Genomic DNA, 16,247 nt, shown 5'->3' on the forward strand with positions numbered 1-16,247 from the left:
ACCACCTCTAAAAGCCTTCTTCTGGGGTTGTTTTCGGTATTTTTAAGTTCCAGCAAATACTCTTCATTTGACACTTGTTTTTCCTCTTTGGAAATCACCTTTTTTTCCTTCATGGGATCATTGTTTTCTCTCTCAGTCTCGTCTCGCTCTCTGTTTGGAATCAGATCACCTGGAGTCTTTTGTGAATTGGAGTCTCCCTCGCCTTATAATTATGTCAAACTGTCCACACACTTTAAGGCTTGATTCCATTAACACGTGAAACGAGACTGAGAAGGTGAAAAACGTGACAAAGCACATGGTACCACAGACAAAAGTAATATGCTAACCCGTAATAACCAATCTGGCTGTGGGCTGAATGATTGACAGCACTGCATGATGTTTAATATATTTCCTCTTCTGAATGATATTCCAGAGCACTTGATTCACCTGCCTCTGATTCACTTTCTGTTGATCGTTTGAATGCTTTCTGATTGGCACGGAAGAGCACAAAGTTAACAGGAATGGAATCAGTGATGCTGGGAATGGGGCATGTGGAATGTTCGGTACTAACCAATCGTAATTGTTTATGCCTTTTAACAGTAGCTGACGAGGTTAACCTCACCCCACGCTCAGAGAGGATGGCAGGTAAGCAGGAGAGGGAGGCACCCGGGCACACACTGGGAACCTCGGCAGTGCACCCTGGGGTTGTGCCAATGGGCACCCAGGACCCGGGTCGCTGGCCAATGGGTGACGAGGGTTTCCCTGGGGGACTTTCTGATTAAGGCAATTGTGTGTGTCTTCCCAAAGGTATCTGTAACGAAGGCTGCTTTGAAGGTCTCTTACTTGGAATCCCTTGGTCTCTCTACTGGTATCTCTGAAGAAGGGATTTGTGAGCTCACTCTTGACAGTGTTTCTAATAGCGCCAGCTATGCGGTCTCCCTAAGGATATTGCTAATAGGGGCAGTTGCAAGGTCTCTGTGAGGGTATCTGTAAAGGAGGCAGCTGCCGGGCCTCTCTGTCTCATTGTGGAGTCTGACCTCCAGTCTCTCCGGAATCACTACTGGTGCCACCTGCCATTTCATCCGCTCTTTGTATGTACGCTCAGTGCTCGTCTGCTCGTCGCTCGCGCGCGCTATGAATATTAAGAAAGCAATTTAAGGTAATTGCAGGGAAATCAAAGAGGTTTTTGGGGAGAGTTAAATTGAGGTGATAAGTAGAGGTTTGTCATTTGTTTTTTTTTTGTTTTGTTTTTTTGGTACAATGTGGCGCGGCGCTACTCGTGCGAATGTGACTGAAGAAAGCATTGATTAATGCCGCGAGTAATGGAATTTCAGTTTTAAAATGAGACTTTTAGTGGCAGTCGCCCTACTCGGCCGCCTGCAATTAAACCGTCAGTGTCAGGCGGTGCGTTTTCGCAGTCACCTCGCCTGCTCTGCTCATCTTAAAGCTTCCAGGAGTTTCGCTTCAAAATGGCATAGTGACAAACTAAAGAGGAAGGCGAAAGGGGTTGGCGTAGTTAAGGGCTTTGTGCCAGCTCATATCACATTTACCAGTTCAGTGCAGTGAATTTCTAAATCAAATGAATAAACATTTTCTGAAAAATAAATATTCTGAAAATTCTCTGGAACTCCATGAATACTTCACATTCACATAATTGGCGGGGGCTGTCGTAAGCTTTTCTAGGTCATCATCCACATCATCAAGTGACACTGCCATAACAGACCATGCCAGGATGAATATGGTGTCCCCATCACTGGGGACACCCTTTCACAATCTATATCAGGTGTTATTAATAAACGATATTGATGTTTATTAATGTTTCTATTGCTTTTATGAAGGAGTTTGTGGCTTTTAGTTTAGAATTCAGTACACGTACAGTTTAAATCTCTGTACTCAGCCTCTTGCAGAATTGTACAGCCTAACCTGCTTTTTTATTTCTGCGCACAGCTTAAATGAAACAAAGAATGAAAAACAAAAAAAAGAATCAAAGTCAGAACTAAGGTACAGTGAGTAAAGAAAATGGCTTGGCCTTCTTTTGGTGTTCTGGAGTACAGCAGCAATTAGGAACAGCAGGGCACTCCCAAATCGCTGACAGCTTCTCAGGGTGTTCTCTCCCAGACTGGGAGAACAGAGGCTTCACGCTCAGACCCTTGGGGATAGACACATTGTAGGAGGGAGGGAGGGAGGGAGGGACAGAGGGATGGAGTAGGATAGGAAAAGTAAAGAAGAAAAACCAGAGATGATGCAGAAGAATGAGACTCCAAGAGTGACCACAAAACCGTGAAGGGATGGCAATGGTTAATCTGGCTCAATGAAGTATAACAGGAACGGTTGCATCTGTGTACGGTTTTCTGACTGTTGTGAGATATCAAGGTCAAATAATAACCTGCAAGTTCAGACCAACTTAAAAGGTCGTTTTAGTTAATGGTACCGAGTGGTCATCTTTAGTCCTTGTAAGATCATTTATTTCACACCGAGTTGGGTGTCCTTCAAGATGACAATACCCCCATCCAGAGAGCATGATTTCCTGCCCAATGGTTTGAAGTGCATATCACTGACCACACTTAATGGCATTCACCTCTGAATCCAATCAAGCTTTCATGGAATATTCTGGAAGGATGCCTGAAACTTTTCTCTCCCATCAACTAAGCATGAGTTGTTTGAGTTTCTCATGGAAGAGTGGTGTTGCGTTCCTCCTGACAAATTCATGCCACGACATATATACTGGTCCCTTTTTTTCCGCTACCTGCACGTACAGTACATTTACGTACTGTATAGGATGGCATGTGTTTTGAAGCATATCCAATGGCACCATCATAGCCAGGATCACGCGGCGTGCGATGCTGTTCTGGCGCAGGCATGCCAAAGTTAATGGTGACCGCTGTAGAGTGGGTGGCCAGGTGACGGATCCGCCTCCTGAGCTGCTAATGAAAGCTGGCAGAGATGCAGCATCCCTGTCGACCCCAAGGCCGTTTAACTTCTGCAGGAATGTAAGGACACAGGCTCTCAGGTCACCCCAGGCCTATTTTTAGCTTAATTACCCTTTTAACGCTTTGCTTAAATTCCCTGTGTGCTGCATAAATTATGTATAATGGAGTCCCTGTCTTCGCGTGGATCTTTAGAGGCAGGGCCCTGCGATGGAAAAAACGGTCGCGGGAACGTAATTTCAGCAGGACTAATTATTCCATAGTAAGAGCCTCTGTAATAACCTCTTGTGATTTATTCATGTAGTTTGGAATACCTGCTTTAATATTTAATGATAATCAGTCTTTTGGAATGAAGTGTCTTGCTTGCCTTTGGATGCTCTGCAGTAGATTAAGAATGTGTTTAACGTTCCTCTAAGCCGAGCTTACTGAAAACCCAATGAAACGCCTGCCAGACCTGAAGATATCGGGCGCCGTGTGCAGCTCCTGCTTTGAAGTTTTGAAGCTTTCCCGTTTCTTCACGTTGAGGAATCATGACTGCAGAGAGTGTGAGAGGCGTTGCGATTGTGGAGGAGGTGATTTTTCCATCGAAGGAGGAGGTGCAAAGCGACATTTGCCGTGCGACGGGAACAGCGACTTCTGAACATCAGGCGCCCCACCTCCCCCCCGCCCCCCCGCGACGCTCCAACAAATTTCAGCCCAAATTAAAAAGAGGCTCTCTCTCTCTCTTCTGTGGCTCACGCTTGTGCACAGCACCTACGAGAGACAATGACAGGGGTTGAAGATGCGGGATTGAGAAGCAGTTCCAGAGAATGCTAATTCTCAGACGCTGAGCCGCGGATGTTATTTGTGCTCCCTGAACTGTTGCATTCATCTCTACTTTATCCTGAAAGCCTCTCCTCCCAAATATGCAGCCGTTGTGGTGCGCATTATCCGAATAGAATTTATGTATGTGCTTTGAAACCCTGCCATTTGCATGACATTGGCAGTATGCTAATAATGTTAGGTTCACAAATATCCAGGAAATGGCACCCTTTTATTTTCTTTACAAGAAACAGCATCTCCATGTCCCCTTTTAAGATCCTGTTCTCGGTCTTCTCTATATGACATGAAAAAAGAATGCTTTTTCAGGGAAAATAATCAGTTTATCCAACCAGGAATGTGTCATTCTACTCAGATAACGTGCAAGACAAACTGGGCCCGATTTACTATGCACATGAAAAACCTTTTTGCACTTGCAAAACCAATAACATGACCAATGATTGGATACGGTATTTGTCTTGCACCAATCGTTGGTTGTGTTATTAGTTTTGCATGTGCTAAAAGGTTTTGCACTTGCTAAAGGTCTTAGTGAATCAGACCCACTGTGTGAGCAGTTGACCCGTTCTCAGCTTGCGTGGTTCCATTGACTGCTGAGTCATCTGAACACCATGAAAGTTTCCAGAAAGATATTTCTGTTGGAAGGCATCATCAACGTTCACTCATCAGACGGCTGTTGGACTTGTGACAGACACAACATTGTGTGCTGCCTGCACATGCGTGGAAGTCGATGTAGCATCATCTCTGCAACCGGAGCCCCATGAGAACCCTTCCAGCCCATTATTAAAAACAACAAGGGGGTTGTGGGTCATGGGCAGCCTGTTCTGTCCAGCAGGACAGTGAGATCGGTAGGCTGCACTGCCTGAATCAGGACAAATATTGAATCAATCTAAACCACCACCGTTCCCACATAGAGGAAGCTAGTGATTCACCCGCTCTTTGTGTCTTTTTCCATTTTTCTAAGGAGCCTGTTTAATTTGCGAGAAATCGTTTAACACCGTCTAGGCTAATAAGACACATTGAGTATGGTTAAAGGTCAGCACGAGAGAAAATGTTCAGCTGGTAAGGGTAGCTTTAGAAGTTTCTACTGTCTGTCATAAAAATGATAATAACAGTGGCAATGTGTTTCGGGTCACACCAGCAAGCTGTTTTGGGCTTTGCAGTGGGCGTGTGTCTGAAGCTTTCTCCACCTTTCAAAACGTCTAATTATCTTGTCATTCAAGCCAGCGTCTTCCTTTTATTGTTTTCCTTTAGAAAGGTAATAGATTTCTAATTATTTTCTTTAGGCTGTGGATGGTTTATTTTCCCAGCATAATCTCTGCATCCCTGTGAGCATAGATCCGCTCTGAGCTCGCCGCCAATGGGGCATGGTCCATTTAGTGTGCTGGAAAGACGTCAGGCCGTTATTGATGACAGAGGCGGGGTAGTCAGGGGAGGGGAGGAGAGGGGGGGGGGCAGGGTCAGAATCCTCTTCAATAGCCTGAGAGAAAAAGCACTTTCTGTTTTTTCTGAGCACGGCCTCATGCCATGCGCAAGGAACTGGCTCTGTCCGTCAGGGCCGTGTACTCTCAGGGGGGACGTGGGGCCCCGTCTGTGGGCCATATGCACGCGCCTTTCTCTCTCTTGGCTGAACTGCCGAATAGCCGAGCTCTTCTGTGTCCCAGTCACTAGAGCATTCAGACTCAGGGAAAGTTCAGCAGCTGGTTCAGTGGGTAATGAAGCCAAAGTTCGGGGCTTCTAAAGGACGGGTTGGAACTCCTAATGGGAAAAAGTTGGAACTTTTAATGGAATTTCAAATTAAAAAGTTTTTTTTTTGGATTTCTCTCCTGAATAGATTGTCGGAAATGCAATTAATTAAAGATGGATTCGCTGACTCATTTGCCAGCAAAGGAGGTATACCACACTTAGGAGAGTTTAAATCAAATTCTTAATTTTTAAATTCCTGTTTGTTTCCCTCAGTTCATTTAAGTTTTAGTTTCTCTCAACAATAATTACAGAAAAGACTTCAGACCTTGAGCAACTACTGTCTGTAAAACCTGCACATGCGACCTGTTCTTCAGGAGATGGAGCTCCAGCTAGGCTCCTAAACAGAAGGGTTGAAAATTACCCTCCTTTCTGAACAAGGCACATCCACAGCCAGGAAGGAACACAGCTGTCTCCTGACATACCAATACAGATACCAATATATGCCTCGCTTCACTTGTGTGCTCCAAAACAAAGGGCTGTTTGCCATTGAAGAAACAATTACAGCTGTCTGAGTAAAGCTATGGAAACATTAAAGTGACTGTTATGTTGCCTGGCATCCAGTGACTAGTCAGCTTAGAACAAACACATCGATATCCAGCCCACTGGCAGTCAATATTGGTTAGGTTAGTGATGGAGATGCCTTGTATTGGCGATGCAGACATTTTCCTTTAACGCTATTTGAATTGAGACATTTTGGTGTTGTGTTTATTCATTTGTCTATTTTACTTCTTGTGTTTCAGTTATTTCAGTAAGATTTATCACTCTGGCAATGTCAATCAATTCAGCTGTTGATACTAATGAGTCAACAGCGGTGAAATGGTACATCCTGTTATCTTTAAAATGGGTCTATTTGTCTATGCAGATGCACTCAGTGGCACCTGAACCTTTATCAATATTTAAATATTTTTCTTTGGTTGCGCAAACAGGGGATTAAAATGAACGTGACGCTTTTTCGTGCAGTAGGTTATGGTGCGTTAGTTATGTCACAGGCATTCAGATGGCCAGTCAGCATTTTCTGTGGAAGCATGGTATCACAGATGAGAGTGGGGGGGGGGGGGGGGGCTAGACGATGGTCTTTTTAGGACCCCTAGCGTGCAGCTTAAAATGTCTCTGAAATATAAGAATATAAGGGATGTATCGAAGGACATTATGCGGGGGGTTGGATAACCGACTCTGGTGAGCTGAAACGACTGGGGGAAGATTGCGCGTTTAGTCCTTTTGCTTTACCTTCCCTCTGCGTCCCACGCTCATGCCTACCAATGGCCTCCAGAGCGAGACCAGCTCCCTGCGTCTGAGCCATCGGGCATTAGCTCTGGAGAACGTCGGGAGAGAGGGAGAGGCCTTCGGGAAAGGAAAGGAGAGATTTCAGGAAATAGCTCTGCTGGTTTCCTCTCAGTGCTTTCACAGCCCGTCTCTCAGGTTGTGACAGTTATGGGGACTGGCAGCGGTGCGCTCTTCCATTTTCTCCCTGAATGATGAGGTATCCGCCTCTGCTCGGCGGAGCTGAGGATTGTGAACAGGACGGTTATTTTCACATTTTGTCACATGTTGTCATCATTGTGGACTTCATTGTGACAGTGCAGAACGGCCTCGTTCTGTTGGCGGGCCAAGCACCTTCCTGCACGGCAGTCGGCTCGGTTGTATACCTCAGTGTTCTGAGTTAGCCGTTCGCTCTTTCTTAATTCCTGTTTTTCCTGTTTTTCTCCCTCCCAGTCTCTTTTCAGTCCATCGCTACCTACCTGTCTCCTTCACTCCCTCTATTCATCCAGCTGCTCTCCTTTCCTCTCCCCTCCTCGCTCCCTCTCTCCCTCCCTATTTTTTTCTTCTCCCTCCCTCTCTCTCTCTCTCTTTACCTCTGTCCCTCCCTCCCCCTCTTTCTCGCCCTCTTACTCTCATTTACATGGGAGCTTATAAACATGGCTATAGGAGATCATAACTTCTAAGGGTTTCAGACAGAATGACGTAAAAGGCGTTTTACTGTGATTTTAATATAATGTGTCAGGCCTACACCTATATGGTTCTATATGTCCCAAGTAATTACAGATTAAATGCGTTTACTTAAATTGGCCCTGTGAAGATCAAAACAGTTTCTTTGAGGATGAAAGTGAATACTGACTGTTTGTACCGTGATCTGTACTGACTGAATAATTTTCCCATCAAAGGTTATCCGTCCCAAGATGTGGGCCCCTCTCTCGGCCTCAAAAAATCCAGCTCTCTGGAGAGCCTGCAGACGGCCGTCGCCGAGGTGACGCTGAACGGAGACGTCCCTTTCCATCGGCCACGCCCGCGGATCATCAGAGGGAGGGGCTGCAACGAGAGCTTCAGGGCTGCAATCGACAAGTCCTACGACCAGCCAGCCGCAGAGGCGGAGGAGGACGGCATGGAGACCCGTGAGTGATCCCTAAATAGAGGAGGGCATGGAGACCCGTGAGTGATCCCTAAATAGAGGAGGGCACGGAGACCTGTGAGTGATCCCTAAATAGAGGAGGGCATGGAGACCTGTGAGTGATCCCTAAATAGAGGACGGCATGGAGACCTGTGAGTGATCCCTAAATAGAGGAGGGCACGGAGACCCGTGAGTGATCCCTAAATAGAGGAGGGCACAGAGACCCGTGAGTGATCCCTAAATAGAGGAGGGCACAGAGACCCGTGAGTGATCCCTAAATAGAGGAGGGCACAGGGACCCGTGAGTGTTCCCTAAATAGAGGAGGGCACAGAGACCTGTAAGTGATCCCTAAATAGAGGAGGGCACAGAGACCTGTGAGTGATCCCTAAATAGAGGAGGGCACAGAGACCTGTGAGTGATCCCTAAATAGAGGAGGGCAGGGAGACCCTTAAGAGCTCTCTCAGATGCAGCTGCAGGGCTGGACCCTTCTCTGACTCGTGATCGTTGTGAGCACCTTCTTTTTATAGCGTTTACCAGTTTCTGTGACAAATTATGGATCGAAACGTTTTTCTTTTCTTTTTTTTAAAGTCGAGCGGGACAGCCTGCCCTCCTTTCGTATTCGGCCTTTATTCAGACAGCAGGTGGAAAGCAGAGAGGGTAACAGACCGGGAAGGCACCGCTGCTGAGACAGTGCCATGGTGGGGATTGACCTGCGGACTGCGCCACGCCCCGCACGTCTCTCTTTCCTGTTTGTGTAATGTAAAAGCATTTTATCTGCTGTCACAGCCGCGCACTGGCAGTCAGTGGGCAGTCAGCGTGGTCCCTGAGAACGGCGGCCAGCCTCACTCCCTGTCCCCCCGAGGGCAGGCTGGAGGACACTCCAGCCCCCAGTTCACCCCTTTATCTCCTTAATCTTACTTTATATTCTGACGGGAGCAGCGAGACTCCAAATGAATTCCCATCTGGAACAATTAGGGTGCGGAGGAACCGTCTTTTTAAAAGTGGGTCAGGGCTTCCTTTCTGGGGGTTGTGGGGGAGGAAGTGCGTACGAACCCCGAACTGGCCCACAGCTGCCTTCATCACTGCCTTTAGCTCGTATGAGAACGAATTACCGGAGACCCTCGTGGAATTGTGATTTTTTACATTTTTTTTGCTAGGTCCGTTAACAGATTTGCGCCTGAATTTGGAGCATGTCCATTGACGCCAATAGGCACTGTCCTTGCTTTGTGAAAGACTCTGGATTCCTGCATGTCTCTCTTCATCCCGGTGTGCGTGAGTTCATCAGAAGCGATATTCCTGCGGTTCTCCTGGTTTCCGGTGGTAAAAACAGGAAGCCTCTGTGTTGGCTGTTGCTGATTCGGGCGGCTCTGACACAGGGCCCTGCGCCATTGTCCCGGGACTGATCCCCTGTTAATCGTCCACCGTGTCCTTGGTCCCTCCGTACCTCCCTGACTCCCGGATTCATTCGGGCTGCGCTCTCAATTAGCGTGATAGAGTGGAAATGCTATCACCTCCATACAATTAACCTGATAAGGGCACGCGGGTCCCTCTGCAGAAACGCAATCAGCAGCTCGCCTTACAAATGTCACTTAACGTCTGTATCTGCCCACAGCTTGGGATTCATTTCAGGGCTGGCAGGCAGTCAGTAAGTACTCTCAAGCGTGCCCCGGGGAAAGTGCTTATTTGGAACAAACTGGGCCGACACCAAGCCTGTGACACTCGCAGGTCTTACTTCTAAATGAATGGTACCGTCCCCCCAAAGACATAGTCTGTTTTATTGTTCCCACAAAACCGTAGGGAAATGTCATGTATTTATTTATTTATTTATTTATGCGCGGGGTAAATAAATTGCATTGATTCGCTGTTGTCAGCAGTGGGGTCTGTAAGCTGCAGTGGTAGTTGATTGGGGCTGAGGCTGACTGGCGTGTGATTGCGCGCTGTCACCGGGGCATCGCACACGACGCACGCCAGCCTCTCTCTCTCTCGTGTGCGGGCGCAGACGGGCGCAGACGGGCGCGGGGGAGCACCGGGGCGTGGCACGTCTGAGACGAGCGCTCCGCCCGCCTCCGGGGCTCTCTGGGGCCGGGGCGCAGAGGCGCGGGGGAGCGGCTGAATAACGAGCACCTCCACCTGAAAGTGATTAAGGGTTCAGCTGCAGGAAGGCCCAGCGCGCGCGCGGCGCAGACGCAGCAGGAGGGGGAACGCCACGGCTAATGTGTCTGCTTACACTGAGCTGCCACTGCCACAGCAGAGCTGGCATCATTACTAATATTATTACTATTATTATTATTATTATTATTATACACACACACACACAATCTTCTGGTAGATTAATCATTGTACGTGTGTGTGTTTACATACCTATATATACTGTATATATATAGGTATGTAAATAAACCATATACTGTATATAGATATATGTATTATATATATATATAATGTATTATTTATCTACTGGAGGCTTCTGTTATTAACATGGGGAAATTTGAAAGGTACCGATTTGCATGGATGACTTTGTTGAGGTAAGCTCTGTCAGCATAGCACTAAATACTGCCTTATCTCCCACAGGAGGAATGAAAAGGCAGCAGATTCCTTAATAGACGTATATTGCATTCTCCGCTTCTGATATTCAAATAACTCTGTTTTTCAATTTAGATAAAAGCTACCTGACTGCGTTCGTCACCAAGGTTAATAGTCAAAGTTGACTGATAAGCAGAGCTTTCTTTTTTTTTGTTTTCTCCACGGAGAGAATTTTTATTGACATAAAATGAGAATTTAGCATTGGTGTGGAAAAATGTGTCTTCGCGAGATATCCTTCAAACTACCCTGATTCCATTTGTATTTCAATATGTTTTTTATGATTTTAAATACCTGTATTCTGAGTCATATGCCTGTATTCTGGGCATATTTTTTTTTTTCCTTAAACGAGCCCAGAAATTTTACTTATCTCTCCTACGCCCATTTATATAAAGCGTGATCCATTTCTTTTTGCATCCCTGTCTGTCAGAATCAAGATTAGTAGAAACCCGCAACTCAAATGGCTCAAACATTCCCTGTGCTTCATTTAGCTTTTTTTAATCGCCTGCGTTCGTTTCTGTTGAATGTTCTGTGAGGTGACATTTGCCAAACACCTTGTCAACGCGCATTTTTCATCCAAGCGGCGTAGGTTTTTTTTTTTTTTTTTTTTTTTTTTTGCCTGTCGTTTCTTTTCTTCTCCCTCTCTCTCCGTAGCGGTTCCCTTTGCGCTGCCGCTGAACCGGGCCGGCGAAATTAACAGCCAATCTGTCCTGTTAGAGCTTATGGCCGTGGCTCTCCGCTGCTAGCAGATTGAGTTTTCCTGGGCTCCTGATCATAACAAGCAAAGCGCTTGCGTTCACACAGCGCCGGCACCCCGCGAGGGCTACCATTATCGTCTCCAGCGCGCTATCTGAGACGGAATCATTAGGACCAGGAGAAATTAGCGCTGTTGTCTAATCTCCGCTGAGTTTTAATTGCTGGATGTAGCTCAATACGGAAGAACTCTGACTTTGCACTTAATGTCAGGATAAGCCTCTCCCCGCGAAATGAGTGATAAAAGCCATATCTGGTCAGAGGCTGTTAGTCTTATCGTCTTCTTGAGAAAGAGAGTAAGAAGAAGAAGGAAAAAAAAAAAAAAAAAAAACCTTTGCATAATTGAATACGTTTAAGCTGCAGATTTGCTTGCCATTCTTGTCATACACAGTTCTACGTTGAGATTTCATTTCAGTAATTTCCTTTGAGATGGCTGCCGAAAGGAAGTGCTGATAACTGGTAAAAAAAAAAACAAATCCCGTCCTCCTCCTTGAAATGAGAGCCCTGACTCCTTCTCCCCGCGCCGCCGCGCGGCTCATTCCGTATGCTAAAAATCCGTCACGGGCTTTTTTTTCGATAAGGGCTTCGCTCTCTCTCGCCCATCAAAGGCTAGCGCTGCGCTTTGTGACGCCGAGCGCATTAATGAGCTTTAATCAGCCCCCCCCCCTCACCCCCGCACCACATCCACCTCGCGTCGCTTTGCAAACGATCGATCAGAAGTGGGGGGCCGCTCTCCAGAAAACCGCTTTGCAATTAACATCCAAAAACTGCCTTTCTTTTCTGTTGGCTTAAACGCGCAGTCGCTGATGGATCAATTACAATCCTCCTTGCGCCGCCCGTTTCAGAAGGTCCTTGTCATGTCAGCCGCGCGCGCGATCTTCATCTCGAGCCGCGCGGCCTCGTTTCAGCGGCAGATGCAGGAAACATGGCCGCAGAACACGAGAGAGGCCTTTCTTTGTGGAAAAAAGACTTCGTTTTTTACAAACGTGAGCGACGATGGCATAATGATACTGTAGGCGCAATCGCGGCTCAGACGCCAAATCGATCTCGTGAACTTGCGCGAGAGGTAACGGCGAGCTCCCGCGGAATTGTGTGAAAATCGACAAGCGTTGGCGCGCCGCTTGTGTGAAGCCTCGTCGGGAGATCAAAGCTGTGCCTTCACAGCGAAGGCCCCACGGTGGCAGCCTGGTGTATAAATAAAACACGGCAATTAGAAGCGACGCACTACTTTTGAACTTTCTGATGCTTTCTGAGAGAGAGAGAGAGCGAGGGACTAATTGTCTCTTGTGAAATTGTATTGAATTAAGTAAGTTCAGGGCACGTAAAGCACTCAGAAAGATCTGTGCGTGACTTTATGAAAAGGTTTTACTTCAATGATTTGTTTTTGTTCACACATATACAGTGTAGTATAATTTAGCACAAATTCTTTAGCAATTTTGATTGCTGTTATTTGATACTGCTATTATTGCAGTAGAGTGCAATATATTATAGTGCCGCTGTGCACTACAGTGTGGTTTGCCATAGGATATCGTTTTAAATGGTTGTGCAGTCTTCTTTATCATCAGTGCTCTATGGGATTAGCACTCACTGCAATCCCAATCAGCCACTAGTTTAAAGAAGTAAGATGTTATATCAAAATATTAATGAACAGTGTTATTTGAAAACATAACACGATATGTCAATACTAGAACTCATGGTTTCTACAGTACTGGACAATATTTCCATCATTTAAGATGCCCATAAAAAGTTTAAGAAACAATGCAAGGGAGGTATTTTTTTTCTAAGTTCATCTTTCTGAAACGACATCTGGACAGTAAACCGGCTCCGTTCATCATGGCCGCTCTATCCTCTGTGGGATTAAACCGCCGTGGCGTGGCCTGGGAGAGACGGCTGTCGCGGAGACGGGGGGAAGCTGTTCACGGCGGGAAAGAGCGGCCGCGACCTCCGGGCGGGTTCCTCTGAACTCGGCGAGCCGAATTAAACGATGGCGGCTCTTCGGGTCCCGCCGAATTCCCCGCGCGCCCGCGCCCCATTGTGTCCGAGGTGCCCGTCGCTCAGGGGCGCCTTTCTCTACCGGGGGAAGCTAATGGAAACACGCGAAAGGCTCCGGTGACCGCTGACCCTCTTTGTCCTCGCTACATCTCCACTGTAGAGCCAGGACAGCCGAGACCTGAAGTTACGCCAGAAGGAGCCGTTCCCCCGCCCAAATATGAACACTGCATTTTGTCTCCATTTTTGATCTGTAATTTTAATCAATATCCAGTTTTATTTCATGCTGCTACGCTAGACTCTCATCCACTCACTCTTTCTCCCTCTCCCTCTCTTTTTCTCTCCCTCCCTCTCTCTCTCTCTCTCTCTCTCTAATATTAAGCGGATAGTGATATAAATGATTATATGTTTCTTTCTGAAAGGTTTGCATTGTATTGCTTTGTTTGACTTTTTCTCCTTTCCTTTTTCTGTTTGTTTTTCTTGTGTGTGCGTCTTGGTATTTGTTGTTCTTTTCGATTTGGTGGTTTCTTCATTTTGCTGTGCCAAATGGCAGTATGTATTGTACAGTAAAGGTTTGTTAAAACTCTCTCTCTCTCTCCCCCCTCCCTCCCCCTCTCTCTCTCTCTCTCTCTCTCTCAGTGGAGGAGGACACAGAGGGGAGCTCGCGCTCGGGCCGGGACTCTCTGTCCATGGCCGCAGACCTGGCGCTGCCCGGCTCGTCGGAGAGGCAGGTGAACGGCGGCGGCCGGGCCAAGGAGGACAGGAAGAAGGAGAAGGGCGGGAAGGAGAGGAAGAAAGAAGAGAGGGACAAGGAGAAGGACAAGAGCAAAGCCAAGAAAGGCATGCTGAAGGGCCTGGGGGACATGTTCAGGTAAAGCCCAGCGCGCATGCCTCTTCTCTGTCCTGCCCCCTCTTTCGTTTCTGAGGAGAACACGCGTCCCCCCCCCCCCTCGCCCTGAGCCGCGGCTGCGCTCTCGCCCGGAGGAGAGCCCGGCACCTCGGCCTCTCGGCACGGGGATGTTTTTAATAAGAGCCCATGTTTTATTCATGCCTTGCGTGAGGCCTAGCACTAAACACACACGCGGCATGAGCACCGGTAGCAACCGCAGGCACGCGTCCGCCCAAATTAGCGTGCGTTTAATTGGCTGGCTTCTCTCTCCCGCCGGCCGGTCAGCGTGGGCGCGGCACGTATCAACCGGGCCCGCCGCACGGAAGCGGTCAAGCGGCCACGGCATGCAGTCCCGCCCACCCATGGCCTGGCCCCCTCGTCTGTGCCGCCCAATCAGAAGCTCCGTGGCGCGGCAGGATTCTGCCAGACGGGGCCCCTTCTCCCCGGAACGCGCCCCGGGCGGGAAAACAGGGGCTAAGCTGCGATTTTAAGGGCGCCGCGAACACCCCTCTCCGCACGGCTAATTGAACAGAGACCGGAGTTAATTATTTCGACGCTGCGTTCGTTCGGATACCGCATAAATTAGGCGGGGCTGACGCGAGTCCCCTTCCCGCGGATTAGCGTAATGGGATTAGCTAGCGCACCGCGGGCACGCGGCCCCGCGACGAACGATAAAGATGACAAGTGTTCCAAGGTCGCGTTTGAGGAAGGCGGAGCCGTCCGCGCGATCCGCGCCCAGGCGGCGTGGGCGAAGAACGCGCTGCGCAGAGCGATTATGCGCGTGCGAGGGGCCCTCGACGGGCCCGCGGTTTGAGGAGCTTGATGAACAAACGCGAGGCGACGCGCGGGCCGCTGGCGGGTTGGATCGGTGCTGTCGGGGCGCGCCGCGTGTTTGATTTGGGCTCGCCGCGGAGAGGGAGACGATGTTTCTTCATTAGCCGTCCGCGTCGGCGGCGTTTGAAGGGACGCGGCGTTTGGCCGACGCTTTCTCCAGCCCGCCCGCTCCCAGACCTCTCCCCTCACGCACGCGAGTGCGGCTCTCCGCCCGCAGCCCGCACCGCTCTCTCAGTGAGATCACGCACATCACAAACGGGAGGGAACGGAGATGTATATAAATAGAGTGGAAATGGAAATAGAAAATGTGAGAAGAGGAAAGAGGTTATTCGTGAAAATGAAAAAAAATATAGAAGTACAGGGGGAAAGAGAGAAAGTGTGTGTGTGTGTACGCGCACACATACACATGCGTACACACGCGCTTTCTGAGAGGTTTGCAGAGAGAGGCGGAGAGATCCAGAGGAGAGAGGCGGGGGGTGGAGAGGAGGGGGGGGTGGAGGGGGGGAGGTGCATGCAGAGAATGTTCATTAAGCTCAGGCACACAGGAGGGTCCCGGCGGAGGCCTGCAGGCACTCCATTTCACTCTCGCTCACAGTTCTTAGACTCGCCGCGCCCATCGCCCACTAGCTACCCTCCCCCCCCCCCTCCCCCGGGGGGGGGGGGCCCGACCGGCACGGCACACCCCTCCGCACCATGGGAAAGACCGGCCCTCGTCTTCGTGACTCGAGGACTTTCGCCCCTCCTTGTTCCCCTCTCCCCCCGTCGGTCTCAGCGGACGTTCAAAGGCGTTTGCGGCGCCCCGCCATTTTGGCTCGTGTGCGCGCGCAGCCGCAGCCGGGCCGACGGAACGTTTCCCCGGCGCGCTTAATGGAGGCGCTCATTAGGACCGCGTTTAAACCCGGCCCGGCGGAGGAGCCGGCGTGATGGAGGAAGGTGAGGAGAACAGGAGCTCATTTCACAGTCCGCCGTGCCGAAGCGCTGGAGACCGGCTCGCCGTGAAATAGACTCCACCGCACACGCACGCGTACGTACGGAAAACGCCACGGCTTCGTACTGCGCGGTCGTTAGCAAATAAGCGTGCGCGTTTTGTCCGTGGATATCCCTCGACTTCCGCTAAAACCGAGCCTGTGGGTACAGTACAGTACAGTGACGTCAGTGTCGACTTAGCCTAATAGACGGCCATTACGTGTCCCGGGCCCTGTGTGAGTGAACATTAGCGTTAGCTTCCGATCTTATCTGATTGTTCAGATGAGCGCTGATCGCCCAAGGGCTTCGCGCATGTCGACAGGGCCGGGAGAGCGGGATGATGCCCTCTGGTTGGGATCTGAAGGCCAGACGGACATCTTTCTTC

The 16,247-nt window shown here is 49.0% G+C and overlaps 1 protein-coding gene across 8 annotated transcripts in view; it reads left to right on the forward strand.

Moving 5' to 3' along the window:
- The window catches only part of LOC118225438 (partitioning defective 3 homolog), a 381,373-nt gene that overhangs the window by 263,171 nt on the left and 101,955 nt on the right, over window positions 1-16,247 (forward strand). For 5 of the 8 annotated variants that reach the window (XM_035413832.1, XM_035413834.1, XM_035413837.1 and 2 more), the window contains 3 exons: window positions 580-624; window positions 7,631-7,858; window positions 13,813-14,044. In XM_035413832.1, coding sequence (XP_035269723.1) covers window positions 580-624; window positions 7,631-7,858; window positions 13,813-14,044 — 505 coding nt within the window. The remainder of the gene's footprint in view (window positions 1-579; window positions 625-7,630; window positions 7,859-13,812; window positions 14,045-16,247) is intronic. The other 3 variants (XM_035413839.1, XM_035413836.1, XM_035413838.1) reach the window with 1 other exon arrangement.

The sequence above is a fragment of the Anguilla anguilla genome, chromosome 4, assembly GCF_013347855.1.
Source record: "Anguilla anguilla isolate fAngAng1 chromosome 4, fAngAng1.pri, whole genome shotgun sequence".
Classification (NCBI taxonomy): domain Eukaryota; kingdom Metazoa; phylum Chordata; class Actinopteri; order Anguilliformes; family Anguillidae; genus Anguilla; species Anguilla anguilla.